The sequence below is a fragment of the Cavia porcellus genome, unplaced genomic scaffold, assembly GCF_034190915.1.
Source record: "Cavia porcellus strain 051 isolate PalLab524CR breed Dunkin Hartley unplaced genomic scaffold, mCavPor4.1 scaffold_22, whole genome shotgun sequence".
NCBI lineage: Eukaryota > Metazoa > Chordata > Mammalia > Rodentia > Caviidae > Cavia > Cavia porcellus.
This window is the reverse complement of record NW_026947505.1, coordinates 9,307,891-9,333,640: the sequence shown is the minus strand read 5'-3', so window position 1 is coordinate 9,333,640 and position 25,750 is coordinate 9,307,891. Positions and strand designations below refer to the sequence as shown.

Sequence of the window (25,750 nt, the reverse complement as noted above, 5' to 3'; positions counted from 1 at the left end):
ACTAGGGACTGGCAGTCAGAGAACTGAGTTCTGGTTTTCATCTATCACTTAACAATTCCTAAATTCAGCATTTCCATCTCCAGCACAAGAAAAATAATCTCCTTACCTTTGGCAGGGGGAACTGTTGCAAGAATCTATTGCAGTAATGGGATAAAAATATGACATACACCAAAGAACAATACACAAAATAATGTAGCATTATTATCACTCTAAGCAAGTCTGATTCTATCTAAAAGATGTAAAACCTTTGTTTTCTTTAAAAATGTTTTATATCATGACTAGATATTTAAACTAAAAAATTTCCTAAAGAGTTGGAGGAAGAAATGAAAGAAAGTTTAGTAAGAAATTGGAGAAATGATTTACCCTTTATCACTGACTACTGAGAAGTCCAATGAAGAGACTGGTTATATAATCTTCTCACTGAGAAGACAGTGAGAGACAATGGACAATGGATAAGAAATCATAGCCAAGTATGAGGGTACAGGCAACCACTTTGAAGGCAATAAGATATATTATGACGCCCATTATGGTTTGACTAGTATCTTTTTTTGAAGTCCTGTAAGGTCTCCAGTGTAGGTTTTATTGGTCTTGTTCTGTACTGTTTTGATCAATTCCATTATACCTGACGATATAGGCAACTTCTTTAAAAAATTGCAAGAGGCACAATGGTAACCATTTTAGATCTCCTGATATTCTATTTTTACATCATGTACTACGCCCATCCTTTTATTCGAACCGACTCTGTTTTGTTTAGCCACATTAGGTTTTATTTTCTCCATAAAATAATAAGAATTGAGGGAGTAAAAAAACCCAAAAAGTGTAATTGTTATTAAAAAGAGAGGAAAGGAAGATGGTCTAAGGGATATAACTGCATGTATGTTTGAGTGTGTAGGATGGAAATCTGTATTACTGAACTTTTTTTGGATCATTGATCAGCATTGTATGCAATCTCATTGTATGAATGTTGTATGAATGTTCACTTTACATGCTTTAATTTTATAATTTGGACAACTATTTCAAAGATGACAATATGTAACCTGTTAACTAGTGATATCTTACTGTATTTTTTTCCTTGAAATTCTGTATTATTTGTACCCTTTTACTGCTTTTTTTATTTCCTTTTTTTCTCTTTAAATAATAATAATAATAATAAAGAAATCACTAGCATTTATTGTCAGGTCCTGGCGGTAGACTGTTACAGAATAATTTTATTCAAATTATTTATTAGTATCTTTAAACTGAATTGAAGACCCATGTTCAGCCTCAGAAGTTTTTTCTTTGTGTTCATTCAAATCTGCTTTTTGCACTGGATTTCATACTGGATTCAGAAATGATGCTTTCTACTAAGAAAGGAGGACTCAATTTGGTAAGTTTGAACAGAAGGATTTTCCAGCTTACATAGGAAGTAACATAGTATTTCCAGTTTCTTCCAGTCCTCAAAGACTTATTAAAAAAGAAAGAAAGAAAAAAAGAAAGAAAGAAAGAAAAGAATTTCTTTTGCTTCTCTCTCTCTCTCTCTCTCTCTTTCTCTCTCTCTCTCTCTCTCTCTCTCTCTTTTTGCCTGTCACTGCTGCACTTGAAGCTATGGTTCATTTGTCTCATTCTTTACTTAGAGACTTTAAAAATTAAAACATTTTTAGAAAAGACATAATATCCCATTGACCAATGTATTACATCTGAAAACAAAATTATACATACCCTCAAAATATTAGAGCAAGATGGGATACTAGTATTTCATAATCAGACCAAGATGAGAAATTATACTTTCACAATACCCATGTTTTGGTACTAAATCACTGAATAATGCACTAAGATTTTTCTGGATGCTATCAGTTTCTGAAAGAATGATCTATGTTAATTTATCTCAGAAGTATTCTTAAAGGGAAAAGACTTTTAAATCAAAAGCAAATGCATAAAAATCCCATAGGTCTACAAAAAGGGTTCACAGCCAACTATGCCCCCCCCCCACACACGCTGAGTGCTCGTATGTGCCCGAATGGTCCTTTGCAGATGCTTCTGTGATCACTTCAGACATGAGGTCTCTGTCTCCACCTAATAATAGAGTTTTGATAACAGATGATCTCAGTCTCATAGAATGAGTTTGTTCTTGCACCATTAATTTAAAAGAACAGTGAGCAGTCAGGGGGTACACAGGAACAAAACAACTCTGTTCTGTGCGAGGAGTGAGCCTTCAGAATAACGCCCATTTTGAATTATATTCAAGTTTTTAAAAAATTATGATCACACTGAATATCATAAGTAATTAGACACAATGACAAATGTCAATTATATTTCTACTATCGGGGTCCTTTTAATTCTTATTTCTTTTTGTAAGAGAGTTTTGAAAATTCATTACTTGTCGCAAAGAGGAAAAAGGGCAACATAAGGGTAAATCACTTTTCAAGAATAATGTTCTTAATTAGGAAGGAGGGCAGACAAAAAGAAAGAGTTTAGTTTTCTTTGGCCCACTGACTTCAACCTGCTTGCATTATCATTTTTAAAACAACTTGTTTAAAATCAAGTACAATCATTCTGAAAACACATTTAAAAACTATTATTTGCAATTTTTTTACCTTTTTTTTCACTGCTGACCAAATCTAGATTATTGTAAGCGCTCTATCTGTGAGTTTTTGTTTTTGTTCTTGTTTTTTTTGTCTTTTTCATTTTTATGAGTACCGGGGAGCGAACTCATGACCGCCTGCTTGCAAGGCAGGTGCTTATGCCGCTGCTATCTCTGAGTTATACCTTAGGCTTTTAAAATTTGTCTTCACATCTAAAGTTGATTTTAAATACCACCACCCAACATCTAAATAAATGTGTATTCTGCAAATATATGTAATATTTAACATGTATGTTTTGTTTATTATATCAAACCTGTATTTCTGTGATAGCTCTATAATGAATTTCTACATTGTTTTTGCCAATATTCATACAATTACTTTGTATTAACAGAATTTTAGGTAATCATTTTTTCCTATCATACATAATATCAAATGCATATCTTCACACATGAAGTCTTTGTTTCTGTAAATTATTTTCTTAGGTATGTTTCCCAGTAATTGATCAAAATCAGCTTGCTGAATGAACAGTCCATGTTGAACTGTTTTGAAAAGTCAAACATCTATTATTTTAGTATTATAAATCTGCTAATAATAGATTATAAGAAAAATGCCTTTTTAAACTACTCATTTACATGGGAAACATATGAGATAAAGTAATAAATGTTCACATCACTATCATCCTGTTTCTTTCTTTCTTTTTTTTTTTTTTTTTTCTTTTTCCTTTTTATCTGTACCAGGGATCGAACTCACGACTGCCTGCTTGCAAGGCAGGCGCTTATGCCGCTGAGCTAAATCCCCAGCCCCTATCATTCTGTTTCTAAACAATTCACTGAATATAACTAAGAATGTTTTGGTTTGATGTTGAAGAAGAGAGTTTGGAAGTACTGAATCTAGAAATATTTGGACTTCAACAAGTCAAAAATCACAAGTTAAAAATGTGATACATAATGCTGCAAATAATAAGTTCTAAGTTGGTTTGGATTTTAGAATTTTTCCCCTTGAAAATAACATATAGTTAAAATTCCAGTCCAACACATAACATAGCTAAATCAAATTAATAGCACCCCCAAATCCCAATCCACTGAATACCAGGGAGCCTCAGCCTGGGATTCTGCCAAGTTCTGAGCCTCTTGGGAGATGAAAAGAATATGAAAGTGGATCTGAGAGAAAGGTCGTGTTTTCACTCCCAGAAAAAGGGGAGAAAGGTAACTCCCAGTGAGAGTTGAGGGGAACAAATACCATAAATACCACAGGGGTTATTCAGCCCAGAAAAGACAGGAAGAAGCAAACATCAAGGCCTTTTGACATGCTGTCTGTACATCCCAGGTTCTGATGTCATCAGCTGCTTGAAAACTTTTTCTTAAGTTCTATATAATTTCTGGTATAACTGGCCCTCTGTGGATCAAAAGTATTTAAAAATAAAACTGTAATGAAGATGTACAGACATTATTGTCATTGTTCTTGTCATTATTCCTTAATTGTATAGTGCAACAATTATTTACATAAAATTTGTACTTAAATTTAGAACAAGCCACCAGAATTTGCAGCACTTTAAATAATCCAAGTAAATCTGTTCCCAAATATAACTAAATGCCTGGTTGCACCAAGTTCCACTTTCTCACTACAAAGCTTCTCCATCTTTTACATCAAACCTGTTGGAGGTCACATCAAACCTGTTGGAGCAGCTGGTTTACCCTTATTTCAAATGTCTCATTTAATATGTTTTAATTTATTCTTATTGCATTACTTCTGTTCTCTTGGTATTTTTCAGGATATAAAAATACAGACACATCATCTACATTTATACACTAATAATCAATAAAAAGACAATATAAACATATCTAATCATCCTAAAACTGAAGACTGCAACACAAAACACAAAATAAGCACTAACTGCTAGAGAATTCCAAAATAGAAATGGAGAAAAATTGGTGATTCAAAAAATACTTTGCTGCTTCATTTCTAACTTTAAAATACTATTTCACCGTGGTTACATGACTATACCCATACACAGAAGTAAAGAAGAAAAACATTACCCATGTTTCTATCTTTATTTTAAAAGCTTCACTGCATGAAGAAACCTTTGACATAGGTTGAGACAGGGAAGCATTTTATTAGGCTACAAGGAGTTCAAGGAGTGGCGTGGAGGCAGGAATGCACGTGGAATGCCATAGTATAAATGCTTTTTTATTTCTTAGGCTATGAAAGAAGAAGCAGTGGATATAGTTTAGAAAATATTGGTTGAAGAAACATGGTGAAGAATTTCAAAGATCAATCAAAAATGGACATAATTATTTCAACTGAAAACACGTCAAAGTTGTCCTTTCAAATGCAAGTGATATCTTGCTAGATTGCTAGAGGAACACAGGAGACAACATCATTTTCTGTTATTGCAAAGGTTGACACAAGAGGCAGTAGGGAGGGCCTGAATTAGAATGAAGGCATTGGAAACCATGGATAAACAACAGATGATCTCCCAATCAGCAATGGATTAGCCATCAGAGAGGTGCTGCCAAACAAAGGGGAGTTAAAGATAGTAATCTTTGAAATGTTGATTCTGGGTGGAGAAAAATGGTGATGTTACTAACACTGAATTCAAGGGCAAAGAAGCTGAGATTGAGAAGACTTTAGATTGTTACACCTGTATTTAATTGATTTTCCAGATTAATCTACTCATGAATTTTTCATAATATACACTAAATGTGAGATGTATATTTACTGCATTGTCCTCAAACTAATTTTTGCAGTTGGAGTTCACATTATGCCCATAAACTTACATATAATCAGCTATAAAAGTATAAATGTGAAAAGATACATGATTCTATGAAAGCTTACTTGAATAGCTATTTGAAAGATGAATAAAATGGCTGTTCAATTAAGTACAGAAAAAAAGACCTTTTAATGAGTGGTGATAAGACTTAAAAATAAGTATTCTCCATCTACGTCACCTCACAATCTCTATGTCATGGAACTGAAATTAAAAATTTCACCAGTGGTGCATTAGTGGTGATTTATGCACAAAAGATAAGACTGAGCTTCAATAAAGTACATCTATTCTCAAAATAAATGACTTAATTCTATACCAAATGACTGGAAAATAAACAGAAGCTTGCATTTCAAGTTCAGATGCTGTAGTAGGGGCTCCTGGCTCCAACCATGAAGAGTTAATAAGTATTGCACTTCTGTTTCCACGATAGGCAACAATAAAAATGGAAAGAAATGCTTTCAACTATTTTCATACAGGGGGGAACTAAGGGAACAAAACTCTTGATCTTTAAGAAAACGGAAGAACATGAGATGAGTAACATATTTACTCTGGTTTTCTGTCTTGTTGTACTTTCCAAGTCATCACTGGACTTCAAATAAAAACTAGCAGTTTCAATAAACAAAAGACTCATAAAATTTCCTCTGTCTTACTGCCATATAGACTTGGTTCCAAGGTGCCACTGGTATCTTAATAACAGATTTCTGAGAAAATAAAATGCTATCTAGTCAATGGCTACAGTCAGTGTCAACAGTGTATTATCATAGGTCCTGCATGGCAAAACACACGCTTAATTAGGTCAATTTTATTATACTTTATTTGTTTTTATTTATTTATTTTTTGGATCAAACTCACAACCTTGCACTTGCCAGGCAGGCGCTTATGCCACAAGCTAAATCCCCGCCCAAGGTTAATTTCAAACTTGTATAAAACTCACAAGGATCAGAATCAGATACAAAAGCTAAGCCTCACTTTCTCTGTAATACATAATGAAGTTCAAAATGATATCACTTTTTAACCTTTGCATGTACTGTTGTCCATCCAATAAGAATATACTTTTGCTTTCAGGAGATAACTTTTGTGTAACTTGTGAATCACCTGGGATCATATTATTAACAGTTGATGATTAAGGGTCCCATTATCCCACTTCACTCAATAATCCACTGTCACCATACTCTTCATAGATAAAAAAATGACCTTTATCCAGAGGGATGGTCATGCCAGGTGCTTCTTCAGAAATGAGATGCTCTTGACTGATGCTTTCACCCAAGTAACTTTTCAAGCCACTCACAGAGCAGAACAAATAACCCCTCAGAAGCCACACACCACATGCTGAAACTATTCTAGGGCAGAATTTTCAAGTATTTGATTGGAATTTGCTTTCTGGTTCAGGCTATTCGTTGAACAATCTAAACTTAATTTACAGAGTTTTTTTTAACAGAGGTCATGAGCTTTTAAAATGAGAATAAAGCATTTTATACTTAGCAAATGATAAATGGCTCTGTTAAAGTAAACCAAAGCAATAGAAAGACAAAGACAAAGAATGACAACTAACAGAGTGAGTTTCCTAGGCCACTCATTTTTTAAGCATTCATTTTTACTGAAGGTGACAAATCAAAAATATCAGTAAGTCCCCTGTACAGACATATTTAAAAGCAAATTCCAACACATGTGTGAAAATATAAATAAAAGAAAAATGCATGTTGGTTGCTGCATTAGTTTTCATTCAGTGGAAGAAAGAAGCTCTCAGGGAAAGGCTGCCAGGCGCAGGTATAACAAGGTACAATACTGTGAACTCTGAACAGAGTCGGAGACCAAGGAAAGGTGCGGCAAGCGCTTAAACTTTAGCTAGATGAAGAGGACAGACTTGCAAAAGTTTGTGATCGACAAACCCCCTAAAATTCTTAACTAATGAAAATACCTGAACAAACACACTAATACATATATGGAGTAAAACTTTTTATCAGATGAAAAATGTTCCAGCAAATACAGCAAAGAACCTGTGTTTCAGAGAAATACTAGTTATGGTACAGCTAGTAAAATACCCACGATTCTAGCAGCACTAGGATTCTATTTCTTGCGTCCTAAATCTAGTTCTAGTATTTTTTTTAATTGTGTGAGATCTTAAAAATTGTACTGTGTACTATAAAATGCACAGATTTTGGTATATGCCACTTGATGTGTTCTGATGGATGTATATTCTTGTGTCATTATATCTCAGTCACAGTTGGGAATATTCTCATCAGCCCAGCATATCTTTGTCTCCTTCTGCCAGTGATTAACCTAATTTTGCCGGTAAGGAAGTTGTTAATGCCTGGAAGTTGTTAGTAAGAAGCACTCAAGTTTCCGCAAAATCACTGGCACTCATATCCATGAGTCTGCTCCTGGCCTTGACCCCTTCTCTGTCCGACTCACTCCTCCTATGTCCATACCCATTCTCACTTTCTGATGTTGCCAGGACTGACACTCACTGGAAACAAACCACTCCCACTGTTGCGACAGTTTTACCACTGTAGAGAGATATATTAAAATGATCAGTGATGAAGGCACACCAGTTTTTAAATGTTTTGTTCATGATGTCTACTACAAGACATTTCACATTTTCTCCTCCATGAAAACTGTTCTGAGATCTCTTGTGTTACTACTGATGTCAAGTTTACAATTTTTCTTTTGTTTCTCATTTTAAAAAGCAAAACAGAAAAAAGGATAGAAGTGATACACAATTTTTAAAAATAGTAGGAAATTAACACTCATTAATATATGGAAGTTTACAACTTTTCTAAATGACATACTGCTTGACATCCAATATTCTTTCTTGTGTCAATCTCCTAATAAAGATTTAGCTTTGCAGGCCCACAGAAACAGCTTCAGATAGACAGACAGACAGACAGATCGCTAGATACATGGTAGATATATACATGCAAACATATGTGCACAGTGCTCAAATATTTTGATGTTATTATGGTACAGTCCTCAGCTTTTAAGGACATACTAAGAATAGCAACGCTATGTGTTCTTTGTAACACGTTCAGTACTATGATATTTTCACCAATGTTGTATATATTTTACTAACAGTAAAAGAAAAAAGAAGCCATAACTAAGAATGCTTCCTCTGCTAAGAGAAATCCAGAATTTCCGTATGGCAGCTTGGAAAATGAATTAATTCATTCATTATATGTTTGCTGGACACATTTCTGTAGTACAAACTAGTTTTATGTTTGCAAATAGTTTCTCATGCACACAGAAAAAGGCTTAAAATGCAAACAGAACTCTTTTCTTAAACAGTTATAAAAAAGGAGCACTTCTCTCATGAGGTGATAAGAAGTAGTAAGAATCTAACCAAACACCAACCATGGGATCAGGAAGGACCAAACTGGAGGACAGTTGGTCCTCAACTCAGCAAGGGCTCTAGCAAAAAAACAAAACAAACAAACAAACAAACAAAAAACCCACAAACTGTGCGGTTTGTTATAGTACCAGATATTCACCTGTATTGTAACAGAAATTTTGTGGTCATGAGCTTCCAACAAGTAACATATTTTCAGGTCACTGGTCTAAATAAAGATAAGATTAGCAGTCTGAATAACAAGCTAATATTGTCCTCTGAAAAGCCAGCAGGATTCAATCTGACTGAAAGAATTCAGGAAGCAGAGAAGGTACACTTCCACAACCTGAGCCTGCATGCTTGGAGCTCAGCCTCACCTAAAACAAATACTTTACAGTCAGGAAAATTATCTCTACAAGTCTGTGTTTACCCCATGATACTATTACTGAGGCCACTGAAATCACTGTGATCAGAAACACTCATCCTCTGGCTTAAAATTCTGTTTAACAAGGCCAGTAATTAAGCAAACTATTACTTATAGTCATTAGGGGCTGGTATCAAGTTGTACATGAGGCCATATTTCTGGATGTATATTTAAGACATAAAACAAATAAAGGAATCTACAAAAGAAAGGAATAGTAGAAGTACATAAAAGCAATAATTAAGATTTCCATTCAGAGTGTTTCCCTCTGTATTTCATTTTAATAGCATGGTATAAAGTTTCAACTAGGTAAAAAATTTTCTAAAAGGATTTTTCTTTGCTCCTTGTTGTGGTCTTTCTTAAACCAGTAATAGGGTCTACCAAGACATAAATAAAAGAGCCCTGAGTTTCTACCAGGCTGATACTACCTATCATACAATCTATTGTCTGGGGCTCTGGCGCTCTCTCTTTATCTAAACCAACAGCACCAAGCTTGGGGCAGAATATATTAGAGAGATGCATTTTTTTGATTCTTAAAAGTTGACTTCTTAAGGAAAATGTTTTAAGTTTTAAAAAAGCATATCATTTCTAAACCACGAGTGTAAGACAAAGCTGGTTTAAGAATGAATATAAATCAAGATATTTTGAAATGCATCTTAATTCAAACTGTTTTTCTGAAAAAATACTCCAAGACTAAAATGGTTAAATGACTGTAAGTATTTTAATAATTTTTTTTAAAATACCAAGATAATTAATCTTAACCACAGAATTTCCACATTAGCATGGCTCCCATTCGGTCACTTTAATCCTCTCTGAGAATATTTTTTGGAGATGGTTACAAAGGCTGATCTGAACCGGCATAACTACCACCTACGTGCTGCCAAAAGACCTTGTTTTCTTTTCAGGTGTTTAATTGTCTTAGTTCAATGGAGGGGAAAGGGTATTTATGATTTCATGATCATTGTGGGACTAATATATTCTGTCATTTAAATTTCAAAAGTTTCTCCTTCTGCTGCCTCACCGTGCAAAATATACTTTACTCAGTATCTGAAATACATTTCATTCTCATCTCTCTCTCTCCCTCTTGATTTCTTCTCTTCTCTCTTTTGTTCTTTTCCGCATTCTTTCTTCACTGAATACCATGATATTGCAACTTTAGTAAGAACAGTGCCAAAACCACACATTCTACTTGCTGGAACAAAACTCACTTCTTAAATAACCAGTAGTTTGAAAAGGGTGTAAAATCTGTACCTACCAGAATCTCAGAGTTGCCATGTATCTTACAGACGCCAGCGTTTCCCAGACTTGTTTTGTCCCAGAAAGTGACCTGTTCCATCTCTAGGCCTAGTTGGCTATAAAAAAAATTAGCTACTAAAATTGAAAGGAACTGTACACAGAAGAAACTTTTGAAAGAAAATAAGTAAAACTCTGTGTTCATTTAAAAACCAGACTGAACAACACACCCACTCTCTATGATTAATTGGTAGGCTGAGAAGGTCTTCAAGGTTTCTAATAGAAAACCCTCCTCAATCTGAGATTTCTTCATGTACCAACTGCCAATGACGGGGAATACGAAGGGAACTGGTTTTATTTTTTGAGCAGCCAATTACTAGGACAGCTTCTTGGTACTTAATAATATCGTCTCATTAGTCTTGGCTTAGTTCTTTAAAATAAATGTTAGCACTTCCAAATGACCACCCTTCATGTATCTAAAGACCGCATCTTATTCTTACTGACCTCACTACTAAAAGTGCCATTTCTCTCAGTTGGCTTATTATTATTATTATTATTATTATTATTATTGCTATTGCTATTCTTATTATCTTTACTATTATTCTCTAAACAGTGTCAGTTTCATTAATGTCCCAGTCATGCTGGATAGTGGCTTGGTGATTGTCACTGTGGTATCAAGTTTAAGTCACTCCCTCCCATCTTTAAACCATTGATTTTACAGCTGCTCATGCAGAATTTCATATTTAACTTTATCAAAGTCAGGTCATCCAGTTGTACATTAAGGAAATTATCTGGAAAAAGTCTTCAAAAATATCTATGTAAAACTGTCTAGGTTTTATTTGTTTATCCTGAGGTCTGGAATGGAAAAAGCTCTAGACAGCTTTTGGAACATTCTGATCCTGATTTAAATATTAACATACACTCATACATACATACAAATACACATTTATTTTTAATTCAAACAAATTTAATATGTACAACCTAATTTTTTCATAATTTAAACACCCCTGTATTGCAACTATTATTTTTTTCATATTTTACATTTCATTAGTACATATTTACATTGTCTGCAAAGTACTTTTGTACAAAGCCTTAACTGTGGCCTTTTGGATATTTAGTAAGTTTAAGTTCACATTAATACTAAGGCGGTTTTAAAATTTTGAAGATGCATAAAAGGATAATTTTTCTGGACATTTGGAAGTCTTTTGATGAAATATAAGAATACATATGAATGTCTGCTTAGTAGAATGCAGACTGCAATATAATTGATACCAAATTATAATCACTGTTTATGACCATGGCAAAAATGAATACAAAAACAAACAACCCCACAAGATTCTTGCCTAGTCACCTGTTTTCTGGAACTGTGCTATCCTCTGGGCTAGAAAGTACCCCAGTGGGGGGCAGACTGTACTTTCAAAACCACTTCCCCTTCTAGCTGCTGATGCCTCAGACATAGCAGAACCACACTGAGCCTCCAAACAATCTGCTGATATAACTGATTTTCAGGAGACAGCAGAGCCTCCTCCCTCGGAGCCCATGACTAAGGCTGTCTGTGTGGAAACAGACTCCTAGTTGCTTAGGAATTCACTGGCTCTGGGCTGTTTGTTTCTCGTTTTCCTTGAAGCCATAACTTTTGCCTGCTTGAGATGTTCTCATTCATCTTTAGAGTCATGGCATGTTGTGTCACATAGAAAGAGGTCATTATTTGAAGCATGTTTTAGAGGTTCGCACTGTGAAAAAAGACCCAGAGTAACAGCTAAGTTATTCACAGAAAATTAATAAACTCATATCCTTTAACAGTCTTCTCTGGCCATGTTCTAATGTGCTCTTTTAAAAAGCCAAAGAAATTCATTGGATATATATATTTTTTAGTTTTTCAAAAGGAACACACTCATTACACTAAGGCAAAAAGAAGTATACAAAGTTCCATAGTCTTCCTCATTCTCAGTCTATACTATGCCTCTGAAATAAACCATTTTAAAAGCCTGGTGTGTATCATTTCATGTTTTATTATGTTTACACACTCTTATACAAACATAAGTCGTATATGCAACATGTCCTGATTTTGAAATACAACCTATTATAATTCTGGAATGGTCTTCATGGTTCCACAATTTGCTTTTTAACTTAACATTTGTCATCATGGACAGCTTTCTAAGCCATTTATGAATTTTATTACATTGTTTTGAAGGGCTTCACAGTATTTCATGGTCTGAATGTAAAATAGTTTTAATAACCATTCTTCTGTAGATAAACAATAAATCTGTTCCAATTATTTGCTATTACAATGTTACAGTTAGCATATCAACACACATTTGTTTAAACATTTTTTATTTTTACAAGAAAGATTCCTATAGGAGGGAAATACCAGTGTTCACATTCTTAACTTTTAAAACATGTTGTATAATTATCCTCCCAAAAGAAAGAGCCAGCAGTGGAGTGCATGTCCATTTCCCAACTACTCTGATTATGGGACGTGAACAATTTTTCTCCATATTGTCAAGTTAGTGGATAAAAGATCATCACATATTGGTCTTATTTTGCATTTCTATAGGATCTACTTAAATATTCACTTTATTTTGTCATAGGCCTTTTCTTATGGTTTTGTAGTCCTGGTAATGAAACTCAGACCTGAAGTATTCCTGACAAGTACTCTACCTGAACTACATTCCCAGCTCTTGCTGTTTCCATTAAGTTCTACTTATTCCTTGTCACAAGACAATGAGATATTTTTCTAAATCGTTTTTAAAATTCTGAAAGACAGAATTATTTGCTTTATGAGTGTTCCATGGTAAACACAATGCTACTTTTCTTTGCAGGCTTACTTAATATTTTAATTGTACTATATGAACTAACTATGAATGCTTCTGAAATTAAACTACATAAGTCTAACTTACTGCCATCTGAACTAAGTGTCAACCTTATCAAAGGAGGTTTCCCAACCTAGATGTCACAACCAAATTAACAACCAAGAGAATAAGGCTAAATATGATAGAATGAATGCGGTTCCTTTGAACTGTGAGGAGGGAGGGAATATCTGAAGTAGCAATAATTAAAACAAGAACAAAATGTCAAAAATAGCCAGGCATGTTCTTAGGGAGAAGACTATGTTTAAGGATTACAGAAAAGAGGATACTAGGAAGACATGTCAAAGGAGTAAGGCCAGTGTGTCTAGATAACAGTGCAGCTAAGAGTGAAAAGAAGAATGTGCAATGGGTTGTGAAGACTGAAGAAGTAGATTTGGTACAAGGAGGAAGGAAGCAGGAGTACCATTGTGCATATGCAGTTGAGGCCTACTATCTATCTAGGGTAGTGAAGATCAGCAACTGGACAGCTGATTTGCTAAGGTCCAGAAAGGAGTTGAAACTGAGGTTTGGGACAAATGGGCACCAAGATTCCATTTAAAGCCCTTCATTAGTGCAGGGGACACCCAGAGAAGAAAAGAAAGTCAGGGTATGTCCATGGAGATAGAACATCACAGTTACGCACTATATACTCTTCAGTGATATAACACTGAACTTTAATTCATGCAAGAGACAAGACTTTAAAATCAGATATATCTAAAGTTTTATTTTTAAATAGTTTGTAAGTTTATTTGAAGCAATCTTTTGCTGAGTTACTGTATAAAGCAAGAATTTCATAATAAAATGCTAATAACAGCCTCTAAAATATTTGAGGGAGATAGATAACTTCAGATACAAACAAATTCTGGCTTCATCAGTGAACACAGAAAACGGTCATAACACTTTATTTGAGCACACACAAAAACTGGCCACTAGCAGAAATTCTAAAAAATAAAAAATCTTGGGTAAGAGGGTAACTTAACAAGTTCAGGTTTTCGTTCTCACGTGTGTGAGAGGGGCGCCTGCTTACATTCTGTACTTGGGGCTTCTCTTGCCTCAGCCTAGGGTTCTCCTTATACGCCTAAACGTGTGTTTCAGTTATTTGAAAGAATAAAAAATAGGGAAGTGAATAAAACATTTAAAATGCTGACACCCTGAAATACAATTTGGAGTTTGAAGAAATACTGAACATTTACAAAAGCCTACCCTAACAAAAAAGTAAACAGACTTCGACTTGTTTTCACTTCATAGTTTTTCCTAAACTATATGAGTGGCTCTTGAATGACCACACTGAAAGTAAAAAGTCAAAAACTCAACACCATGCAGCATAAAAATTCCCTTTCAGATGTATTTACAAATATCTTTCATTTTCCAGGAATAACTTAGGAGCAAAACAGTTACTCTATAATAATGCTCTAAAGTATATACAAGAAAATTCACCCAAAGATTAGTCTTATTCTGAGTCTTTAAATAAATGTTAGAGATTTCTCAGTTAAGTAGCTGAAACTCTTAAAATGCTAGGTGGCTTGCAATAAAGCTCTTATATATTAACCCAAGTTGAAATTCTTGATCTATGAGTAAGCAATTCCAGTAAATAATCTATTTCCATGATTCCCTAAATGTCTCAATTATAATAGCATACAATATAGACACATTATGATATGGAATTTATAAATCTTAATTAAATTCCAATTAATTAAATACATAAGACTTCAAGAATAATAATTTTCTTAATTGACATTGCAGATTGATTCGAAATGAAAATACACTGAATAAATACAATAGGATGAAATAAAGAATATAAAGGAGAAGCCTTAAGAGAAATGCAGTTTTTGCAGTGACAAAACCAAAGGAAGAAGCATTTCTTTTAAACATTAAGCCCCTTCCTCAGTCTCACTAGTTTATTTACAAAATCATGTTTAGAGAAAATTTGCTTCTCTCCAACCAAGAGATTTTATTTCAAATATCAAAAAAAAGGAATTACAAAACACATTTTAATTTCAAAGATGTTATAATTAAAAATTAAATTTTCCATACTTAAACATACATAAACTAAATAAACTGCATAATCTAAACAGCATAATTTCAAATTCCTATTTCATTTTGCAAGAAGGTCACAACATCAGGACACATGAAATAGCAGTCTATATTTCCCATAAATAATTATATGAAAAGAGCCCTAAGTGCTGTGTATTTATTTATTGAAGAGTAGAGGAAACAGCTAGTACTTTTTCAATGTCAGTTAGGTAGTTATCTCATCACTCAATATGGGCTAAATAAATAAAAACATTAGAAGAAAGACACCAAAGATTAAAGAAATAAACTCCTAAGAAAGTTAAATAATGATCAAAGTACCATTCATGCAGAATTCAAAGAGAGAAGGGATCAAAGATAGATAAATGTAGGACAGAAATAGAAAAAGACAGAAAGTTAAGGTGACTTAAACAAGTAGCACATGTGCATTGAAGACAATGCAATCATTATTGTATTTAGGGTTTCAAAGAAAAAGACTCTTACCTGAGAGAGGAACGCACATGAGACACAGAACAAATAAGAAGAGAAGGGCGCGTGGCTTCCATTTCCAATGGCAGCTCCACATTCTACCAGAATAAAACGTCCTGAAAGGAAAAAAACTGAAAATCAGTATGTTCAGTGTTTAGTAAAGCATGATGACAAATACAATGCAAAAGTGTAGGTTCGTAGCAGGGACTAGAAAACAAAGACCTCCGTCTGCCTTTTGTTTCTTGTAGTACTGCACATGGAACCTAGGGCTTGCTGGCTAGACAGGTGCCCTACCACTGACGGAGCTCCAGCTCCAGCTGAGCGTGGAGACTAAGAAAAAATGATGACCTAATCATCCCCTCAGCTAATTGGGAAAAGAAAAACAAATGCATGCGATTTATTTGCTTCTTGGTGACACCTTGCTTATCAGGATATACTTAACAGGGGGGTCCTCCATGAAATGGATAGATATACAGACAGCTCATCAAAAAACATTTCTTTAAAAATCAAGCAATTTCTGCTTTGACCGCACAAGGAACACGTCCATCTGGGAAGCCACAGGATGCGTATGTCAGTCTCCAAAGTAATTTCTCAGAAATGTAGACTTAAAAAATGTTATCATTTTACAGCATTTGGGAGTACTGAAGATACATGTATATGTTTTGAAGCTCTGTTCTTTCAGTAACATGAAGCATTGAAGTACTGACATTCCAAAAAAATGCTGAAACCTTTACTGATGTCTTTAAATGGCCACTGAACAAGAAGTAAAGGAAGCCAATGAATGCTATTGGTGGAGGGACTTTAAAAACTTTGAAGTAATTCTTGGGTACAACGATCTCATCTTTAAACTGAAAATTACATTTAACATTTAGAAAAGAACATCCATATTTCTTGGCTCCAAACAGTCTAACATATTTAATTGAGCCAGCATCCTCAAAAGAAGCAAGCCTACAAAGAAAACAGCAAGGATAAAAGCTAGTAGCCTAAAGGACCAAAAATGGGTCGGCAAGCACCAGAAGCTTGAGGCAGTGCACAGCGAAGCTGGGTGAGAGCTCCAGATCTCGTAAAGTTACCTGGCCTGCAATGGTAATTCAGAGTCATTTCAAGTTAAAATCAAGGGCAATTAATCACAGTCATGTCTTTTGTAAAATCTAAAGTTTATGTACTTGGATAAATGTGGAGTGATAAATGCAAAACCAGAAAAGCAGGAAAGGAAATACGAAAATGAACAAGGTGGACATCAGTGACTCCTGCACTTGCTCATGACTGCATTCTGAATCATTCTTTAGCCATGACAGACTACTTCCTAGTAAAGAGGACAAGCATTGATCAGACAGACCCGGGTTTTTACTTAGGAACTAAGCAACTCAGGAAATTCATTTGATCACATTGTGTTACCTATCGCTCAGCTATAAAATAAGGAACTGCAGTGTTGCTAGCCTCCAGAGTTCAAATAAGATGATGGCTTTTTAAGAACAGTACCTGACATTCAGAAAGTGTTCAATATATGTCAGTTGCTATTGTTACTGTCATCCCAGACTTTCTAATACAAGAGTGGTTACTCTGTCCATGGTGGAGAGACTTAAACAAGAATGAACAATAGGCTTAATGCTATATGCCAACACCAACCAATTGACTTTATGGCCACTTCTGAGACTGCCTGGGAACAAAAATGAAATAAGCTACTCATAATCAGTTTTGAACACAGAGATTCTAAGTAGTGTCTGAAGGTCATGTTTTACTTTTTATTCACCATGCGATAAGTTCCAGCAACAGGCAACTCTCCTGTTGAAAATTCTAAACTAGTATCAGGCTAAAGAGTATCTTTTTTGTACGCAGGTACTTTTCTTTCAATACATTCATCTAAAATATTTGAAGTTAAAAGCACCTACTGATTATGGGAAACATGTTAGTAAATAAATGATTAAAAATGATGGATATGGATTCTAGAAGGGCAGAGACTTACATACTGGTTCCTCTGTTAACTGTGTGGTTTAGTATACAGGTACTTGAAGTCTAAGTCTTTTTCTTTTTTGTAGATAAGTTATTATCCAATGAACACATCTAGAGGTAACCATTCATGGCATTTAATGTGGGCTTTTGCAGGGGGAAGTTACAAATTCTCACCTAGAAAGTTCACTTATTTTGAAGAATGGGCCTATTTCCTAGTGATGCTGGATGAATGAGGTGTTCTCCGTTCATGTTGGGGACAAATGAGTGTGTTACTAACACAAAAGAACAATTATATACTCACACAAGTTTAGAGATGGAGGGACAAAACAAAGCTTAATCTAATTTTAGCCACAGAAGAGACAGAGGCCAGGTAAAGTAAAAGGGGAGATTAATAAAACCTGGCCTCCAGCCTTACAGATGCTAACTGAAGGAAACTTCAGCCCAAGTGAACTTTCAGCTTCTTTTTTCTTATGGCACATGATGATTTTCTTTTATGAATATGTGCTCTTAAGGTCAGGCTTATAAAGCGATCACACTTCTTTGTGTGGGTGCATCCTGCACCATTTCTTCATCACACTCCTGCAGCTTCTTTGCTATAAAAGTTGATGACATTTTGGGATCCCATATCCAATCCCAAAGTTGTTTTACCAAGCTGCCTGCTGTCTTATCAGGAAATAGCTGCAAATGATGACCACAGCTTGATGCATTCCAGGGCTCTAGATTCGATCATTTCAGACAGAAAAGGAGCCCAGGGCAGTGTAAGCCCTTGTAACCAAACATAAGCCATGTGACACGCCAACTTTCATCCACTTTACTGTTTACTGAAGAACAGAAACAAATAAATTAAGAATAGAACAGAGGAAGAAAAGCACTTCTCAGGGGATCACTTAGTAAAGACACATTCCTGAGATTTAAACAACTTTCTCAGAAGAGCGGAAAATACCAAACAGGGTTACTAAGGTTCTAAGGAGGGATTAGGAAAAGCACTACAGTGTGGTGCCATTTTGATGTGGTCTCAAAGTTCTATTGATGAGAGCTGGAACGTTTTTCAATTAAAAATAAGTCATAGATTTGCATGATCTGAAATGGCTTTAACAATCATGCAATAAAATCCATCACTTCACAGGTGACTATTAAACAATTTGCCCAAGATCATATTGTGTCACCTCACTTTCAATCAGTCCTTTTTGAGAACCAACCTGATACTACTGCACAGAAAGCTTTAGAATGTAGTAACCTTTCTAGATTGCTTTATCATGGATATTGTCCCTGGCAGGCATGGTTTTATCCAAACACATCACTGAAACAACCTAAAAAAAAGTGCTACTTTCTTCTCTCTACTCCCTAGGCTTTCCTCAAAGTCACAGTTTAAAGAGAAATTAATGAAAATATTTTGAAATTAGTGGAGAAAATGATATGGTACTAATTCATTAATATCAGAAATACTCAGAATTCATGTCCTTGCCCAAGTCCCAAGTATGATTCTTTGACCAATCTTTTCATAAAAGAACTTGGGGAATGGCAAAGAAAATACCTTATTCTTTCAGAGTAAAAAGAACAGTAATTTCATTTATTCAAGTCTGCTCATACTAGTATTTCTTCGTCTGGTTAATAATCATGTTCCTAGGGTTGGGGATTTAGCTCAGTGGCATAAGCACCTGCCTTGCAAGCAGGCAGTCGTGAATTCGATCCCCAGTACCGATAAAAAGGAAAAAGACAAAAATTTTAAAAAAATAATAATCATGTTCCTGAGCCTACACAATGTTTTTAAAAAAGAGAGAGGAAAAAAAGAAAACGCTTAAATTAAGTCATCACTTAAATTAAGTCCTTGTATTGAGTTTGCTCCAACTTTAAAAGGCTGATTTGTTATTAAAATTAAGATTTCACATCTTAAACCTTATTTGATCAGAAACATGTACAACTGTTCATATCACAGTAAATCTGGGGAAGTTGGGGGGCAAAGTAGATGGTATCAACTTTCTGGTTTTTATTTCATACATTTTTACAAAATGTTCCCAGTGGAGGAATTGGGTAAGGGGCATACAGCATCTTTATGTATTTTCATAACTATATTCAGAAATACAAATATCTTAAAATTTTCAATTAAAAATGTAAACACTGAAGCTCTGATATACACAGTTTACTCTCAGATGATGCAGAAAAATACTTCTGTGTGTGGGTAGATGGTGGGTGGGTACTGTAGAGAAAGGGGAATGATTTGAAAAAAAAGGGGTCAATATTTATAATAGGTGATTCTGGGTGAAGGAAAAATAAGCGTTCTTTGTACTTTTTTATTCTCTCAGTTTTTGAAGGCTCAAAATTATTTCTAAATACACTGAACACACAATTTACACTGAAATATTTCAGTGTTTTCACTTACTGATACTGTCATCACTGTTGAGTATTATTGCTTTAATCATTGTCAGCTTTATCTTATTTGGATTTCCTTTATTTGGATTGGCATGTTCAAGTCGTTTTGCATCCTTTTCTATTATAACAAAACATTTTTCTTACCGATTTGTGATCTTTTCAACCAACTGTAAACTAAATATGCCTTTGTCATATTCGTTCTTTTTAAATAGATTAACCTGGAAGATTTTAAGGTATTCCAAATAATTCAATTGTGAGTAATGCTTAAGAGGAAAGTAAGATGATACTCAGGTTGCCACACAGAGCTTCTACAGGCATTTAGTTATGAAAGATAGAGGCCTTAAATGTTATCATCCTGGTCAATCAGTATACATCTGAGTATCCTGATATGTAGATAATGTAATGAGGTCATCAAATTAGAAATGAAAATGCAAAGATAGACTTTTTGTCCATGTATACCACACATGTGGAAGTTTTTTTCTATTTAGTCTGAAATCTAGTCACTAGAAATTTTTAATCAACTCTTCAGAAACGTAAACTCTATAAAACATACAGGCAATTATAAAAATGGTCCTGTTTAAAGAAGCAGTTCTCAGTTTATTTTTAATATATAATTGGAGTCTCTCTCAAGTCATTATTTTCAGAAATCAGAGAGACGCTAGGCAGAAAAACTAGAGGCTTCTAATATTTCCCATAAGCCAACAGACAATGGCCTCATTCACCATTCACGTTGGAAAAGCACAATGTCATGTAATTTATATAAGCCGTAAAGGGAACAGTGACTTCATACAGCTTGAAACCAGTTAATAATGTAAGTCTTGCTAACTCTATTAAATTTCTTAAAGCATGAGAAACATGAGGTTACTACAACTCCTAAATATATTTATAAAGTCTAGAATTTCAGGAATCGAGCATAACAATATATGAATATTGTTTTCCCATCAGGAATAGGCAAAACAGTTCATGTACTTGAGTGTATTAAAATAAAAGAAGATAATATAGTTTAGTTCCCTGTGCTATCAATTTTCAACAAAACAGCAGGAATAATTACCATGGAAAAATTGGCATTATTTCCATATATTTTAACATGATATCTAAAAAGAGTCAAAACATCTTAATCTATTCTATATGGACACGAAAAACAAAATGAAAAAAAAAACCAGTTATAATCTGGAAAGACATGGAAAACCTTTCAATCAAAGCAGTCCAATAAAGAAACACAAATTCAAGATACTAAACCCTATGCAGCTAAACAGTCAGATTTTACAAAGACATACTTTTATAACCATACAGAATTCAAAAGGCGTATAAAACAATTTCATTGTCAGAGCTTGTTTTACATTACCCTCTGATCAGTCTCACATCTCTCATTTTTAAAAATGATGTTCACATTTTTTAAATTGTGCAATAAGCCTTTTCCCCATGAGATGTCAATACCTAACAAAGCGTGGATGAACCTGGATAAAGATGGGCAGTTAAAATTCCTAGTTTATTTTTAGGACAAATAGACGTTGAAAACAAATTCATTCATTCAAATATGTTGCCCATATATGAGAACAAGTCTTCTATTAGACCATTGGCTGCAACTCAAAATAAATTCTCTCCAGTTATACCTCGCTTTCATTGGCATAAATGAAACTTTAAAAGTCACAGGTGCAGAATAACTGTAATAAAAATAAAGTAGTTCATTTCTTATTGCACTACACACGAAGAGCGCTGTGGGATCCTGGGCTCCTGTGCATGTTTTTCTCTTAGGTTAATGTGTGTATGGGGTGGAGGCGTTGGACAGTGAAAGGAAAGATTTTCTTTTTCTTTTTTTAAAAAGGCCTTATGGGGCAGGTCTTTTCCCAACTTATTAAACTAAAAGAGGAAATTCAAATGGAAACAAGCACTTAGGGGAGAGGAGTCCGTATCAGTTTCTAAAAACTTGTACCTTAAGTAGTGGAAGTGGGTAAAATATCTGTCAGTGTGTCTGCCCAAGAATAAATAAAACTGTAGAGAGAAAATTATACATTACAAGAAAAAGCGACTACTTAGTTGGCCACAAAAATACCCTTGGCTCTTCTGACAACAATCTTCCTTTTTCCATTCTGGAAGCCCAGGCGGTGCTCAGCCACCTTTCGCGGGGTCACTGTGAGGCACGTCACCCCCTGGATGGCAGTTTTGCACAGCAAAACATTCTGGGTTTCTGTAACCCTTGCAGCCCGCCCTTCCCTCTCTCTCCTTTTACTCCCACAGGCAGACCCCAGACGGCATCACACGACATATTCCTTAATTACTTTCGCCTACCAAGTACACTGAGATCGCTTTCCGTGTTCTTAAAGAGGGTGGATTGTTAAAAAAAGAAAAAGAAAAAAGCACCATTCAAATAACTCCCGATCCACAGACTACGGGGACAATGTGCAAAGTCAACATTTTCTCCACATACCAGTACCTTCCAAGGTGTTGATCCCGGAGAGCGCTCCTTTGGCCAGGCCAGCGTCCTGGACTGAGCAGAGATTCCTCTTACTCCTTATTTCATCGGAATCGAAAACAGGTTTTCCCCATTCTCCAAGCCCTGCCCTTTTTTTTTTTTTAGACTGCTCTACACCGCCCCAAAGTGAGGTTCACCTCTCGCCGGGGGAAAAGAGAGACCGCGGCGCACGCATGTCACAGCCCGACTGGCAGTACTCCCGGGCGCCTCGAGGGGCGAAGCGAAGACAAACCGGTTTGCTCTGCCGGGCGGCGGCGGTCCGCTCCGCGCAGGGGCCCGCGGCGAGGGGCGGGGCGGGCGGACTTACACGCCGGCCTCGGCGCGCCGCGGCCCGGGGGGCGTGCGCTCTCCTCCGCGCCCCGCTCCGCCGTCCGCCGCCCGCCGCTCCGCCGCCCCGGGCCCCGGTCACGCCCTCGCCCGGAGTTCCCGGGCTTGCCCGGCAGCCGCTCCTCCCCGCGCTCGGGGCGGCGCGAAGTGGACCCCGGGCGCCGGGGCCGGTGCGCCAGGGCCCGGGCCGGGCCGCAGGTTCCCCCGGCGGGTGGCGGAAAAGTTCGGGGAGCCGGCGCGGGGCGGAGGAGTCGCCCCCTCCGTCTGCGGCGGGACTCGCCGGCTCCCTCGGACGCTCGTGTGTCCCCTTCGGGACTCCGAGCCCGGCGCGGCCGAGCCGGGGGCTCAGGTGCGGCGGCCGCGGGCGGCCCGGTCCCCGCTCTGCGCGGCACGCGCTGGCCCCACAGCGCGGCTGCCACACCCGGGCGGCACTCCGAGGACCGAAAGGGAGAAGTGGCCCCGCGGGGCGGGACGGGCGCCGGGCGCGGGCAGAGAGGGGAAAGTGGCGGGGCGGCGGGAGAGGGAGATCGCGCGGAGCTGGGCGCAGCTCCCGGCGGGGAGGGGGCCGGGCAGAGCCGGAGCTCGCCGGGAGCCCGGGGCCAGAGCCGACCCCGGGGCGAAGGGGAGAAGCTCGGAGAGTGGGCGCGCACCGGCCAGCCGAGTCTCCGGCCCGCGGCGACTGCGCGATCGCCGCCGCCACAGTCCCTGCTCGGGCCCCTCCGCCAAGCTCGTGCCATGGCTTTACTTTTCTGTCCTGTCCGGTTTGCTTTGAGACCTCTCTTGTCTCCCCAGCCTTCTTGTGCCTTTCCTCCCTCCCCTCTCCCTTTCTTATGCTGATGAAGGGATGGTAGCAGAGGGTCGAGAAGATACGCGACAGTTTTTGGTGGGGCTGACGTGCTAGTGCAAATCCAGCTATTCCCTGCTTGCTCTGCATTGCTCCTACAGAGCAGGGACTTGGCAAAGAGACATGGACACGCCTCCCTGGACCTAAGGAGGGACAGGGCTCAGGCTCCCTTTCCACTGTGTATTGTCAGAGTTGATTCACAAAATGTGAGGGGCGAAACTCAATGCCAGAGCGAAATACACATCGCCAACCCGAACAATTTAGTTTATATTGTGAGCATTGCACTCAGAGCGCTGCAAAAATGATTTCACCTTGATTGGCCACTGATAGAGGACTACTGGGTGGGGGAAAGAGGTAGAGCAGGACTAGTTCAGACAGCTACAGGCAGAAAGGAAGCTGGCCTGCGGCCATCAAATCCAGAGGCCTGATGCTTCGGGTGTGTTCTACTTGTAACTTTTATTAGCATTTGTCTTAATGAATAAATGACAGGACTAATAAGAGACGCTGAGTTATAACATTTAAGAGAGGCTAAAGTTGTTCTTCTAGGCTTTCTGGTATCATGGGTAGGGAAATGAAATTCAGAGGTGCAAGGTCTGCATAGACTACTTATAAACCAGTCAGGTGTTTGGCTACAGGCACCCAGAGTCCCAGTTCAGATACACCTGTTTGTGCCAAGGAAGTTTCTTAAATTCCACTCGTAGAATTTATCGAAGCAACATTATATCACAGTCCTGAGGTTGGAGATCTGGGTGCAACTTAACGCCTGTCCTAAGGTGAATGAATCCAAATAGCGGTTCAGGGTGTGGTCTCATTGAAGCTTTGGCTGCTTCTAAGTCCGTAGGTAATTGCTTCACTCTGTATTTTAAAGGAAAAGGAACCATGAGCCTCAAAGCAAAAACAAACAAACAAGTGCGTTAGTCATTGCCTTCCAGAAAAGCAGAGCGGACTGGTTGTGCACAGGTTTATAGAGAAATTTATCTGAAGGCATTGACACCCGCAAGTGGGGAGCATAAGTCCAAAAGCTGTAAGTAGCTAGCAAGTTGGAGACCTAGGGAAGAGCTGCGTTATGAAGGGGAAGGCAGCCTGCTTTTGCCAGGCTTTATTCTGTTAGGCATTCATGGGACCGCTTGAGGCTTGTCCACTGAATAAAAGGCAATCTAAAAAGTACAGAGTGCACTTATTTATAAAATAGGTTTATTAAGATTATTTCTAATTTACTTTTTATTTTTAATTAACAGATTATATATAAGTTGTTATCAGTTACAATATATTTTGATGTGTGTATACCATCTGGAATAACCAAATCAAGCTAAAAAACGTACAGTACATAATGATTACATTTATAGTGAGGACTTGGTACATGTGCCCCACACACCTTAATTCTTTTTCATCCCTGAGCCCTCTACTTTCTCCCTGCTCATTCCAACTCTCAATATCCTTCCCGTTTCCAACAGCTCTGTTTTCAACATCGTTTTCCCCTTCAGTTCTTTTATTTTCTATTCCCTATCCCTCCTCTCCCTGCACCTTCTGTTCTCATCTGTTTGAAAAAGATTTCCCTGCTTCCAATTATCTGTCTTCTATTTTGCCATACAAATACATGCATATATGTATATATATGTGTGTGTGTGTGTTTCTCATAAGAGAACCATCCAATATTTAATAAATTATTTTTATTGTGTGTCTGACTTATTTCACTTGACATTATTAGTCACTATGACTTCAAAAAATGTATTCCTCATATTTAATTAGTATCCTTTTAACCAAAATCTTTCTATTCCACTGGACTCCCAACCTATGGTAACTTCCATTCTGAGTTCACACGTTTTATGTTCCACACATAAAATCACGTGGAATTTTTTTGGTTTGTTAATTAATAGATGAGGGGATAAAGAAAATGTAGCATATACACACAAAGGAATGGTATTTAGCCTTATGGAAGAAGAGAATACTAGGGGGAGAGAGAGAGAGAGAGACAAAGAGAGAGAGTTGTATGGGGATTGAACTCGAGGCTTTCACAGTGAGCTAAATGCCCCCTTTAAAAAAAAAAAATATGTTGAGCCAGGGTCATGCCAAGTTACTAAATTCCCCAGGCTGGGCTTAAACGTGTGACCATCCCAGATTGCTGAAATTA

The 25,750-nt window shown here is 37.0% G+C and overlaps 1 protein-coding gene across 11 annotated transcripts in view; it reads right to left on the bottom strand.

Moving 5' to 3' along the window:
- Adgrg6 (adhesion G protein-coupled receptor G6) overlaps positions 1-22,565 on the bottom strand; it is a 128,312-nt gene extending 105,747 nt beyond the window's left edge. For 8 of the 11 annotated variants that reach the window (XM_063233386.1, XM_063233392.1, XM_063233388.1 and 5 more), the window contains exons 1-2: positions 22,410-22,565; positions 15,668-15,768 (exon numbers count right to left, since the gene is read on the bottom strand). In XM_063233386.1, coding sequence (XP_063089456.1) covers positions 15,668-15,729 — 62 coding nt within the window. In that variant the 5' untranslated portion in view covers positions 15,730-15,768; positions 22,410-22,565. Of the gene's footprint in view, positions 1-15,667; positions 15,769-22,403 lie in introns of all 11 variants that reach the window. The other 3 variants (XM_063233387.1, XM_063233389.1, XM_063233391.1) reach the window with 2 other exon arrangements.
- Positions 22,566-25,750: the final 3,185 nt, after the last annotated feature.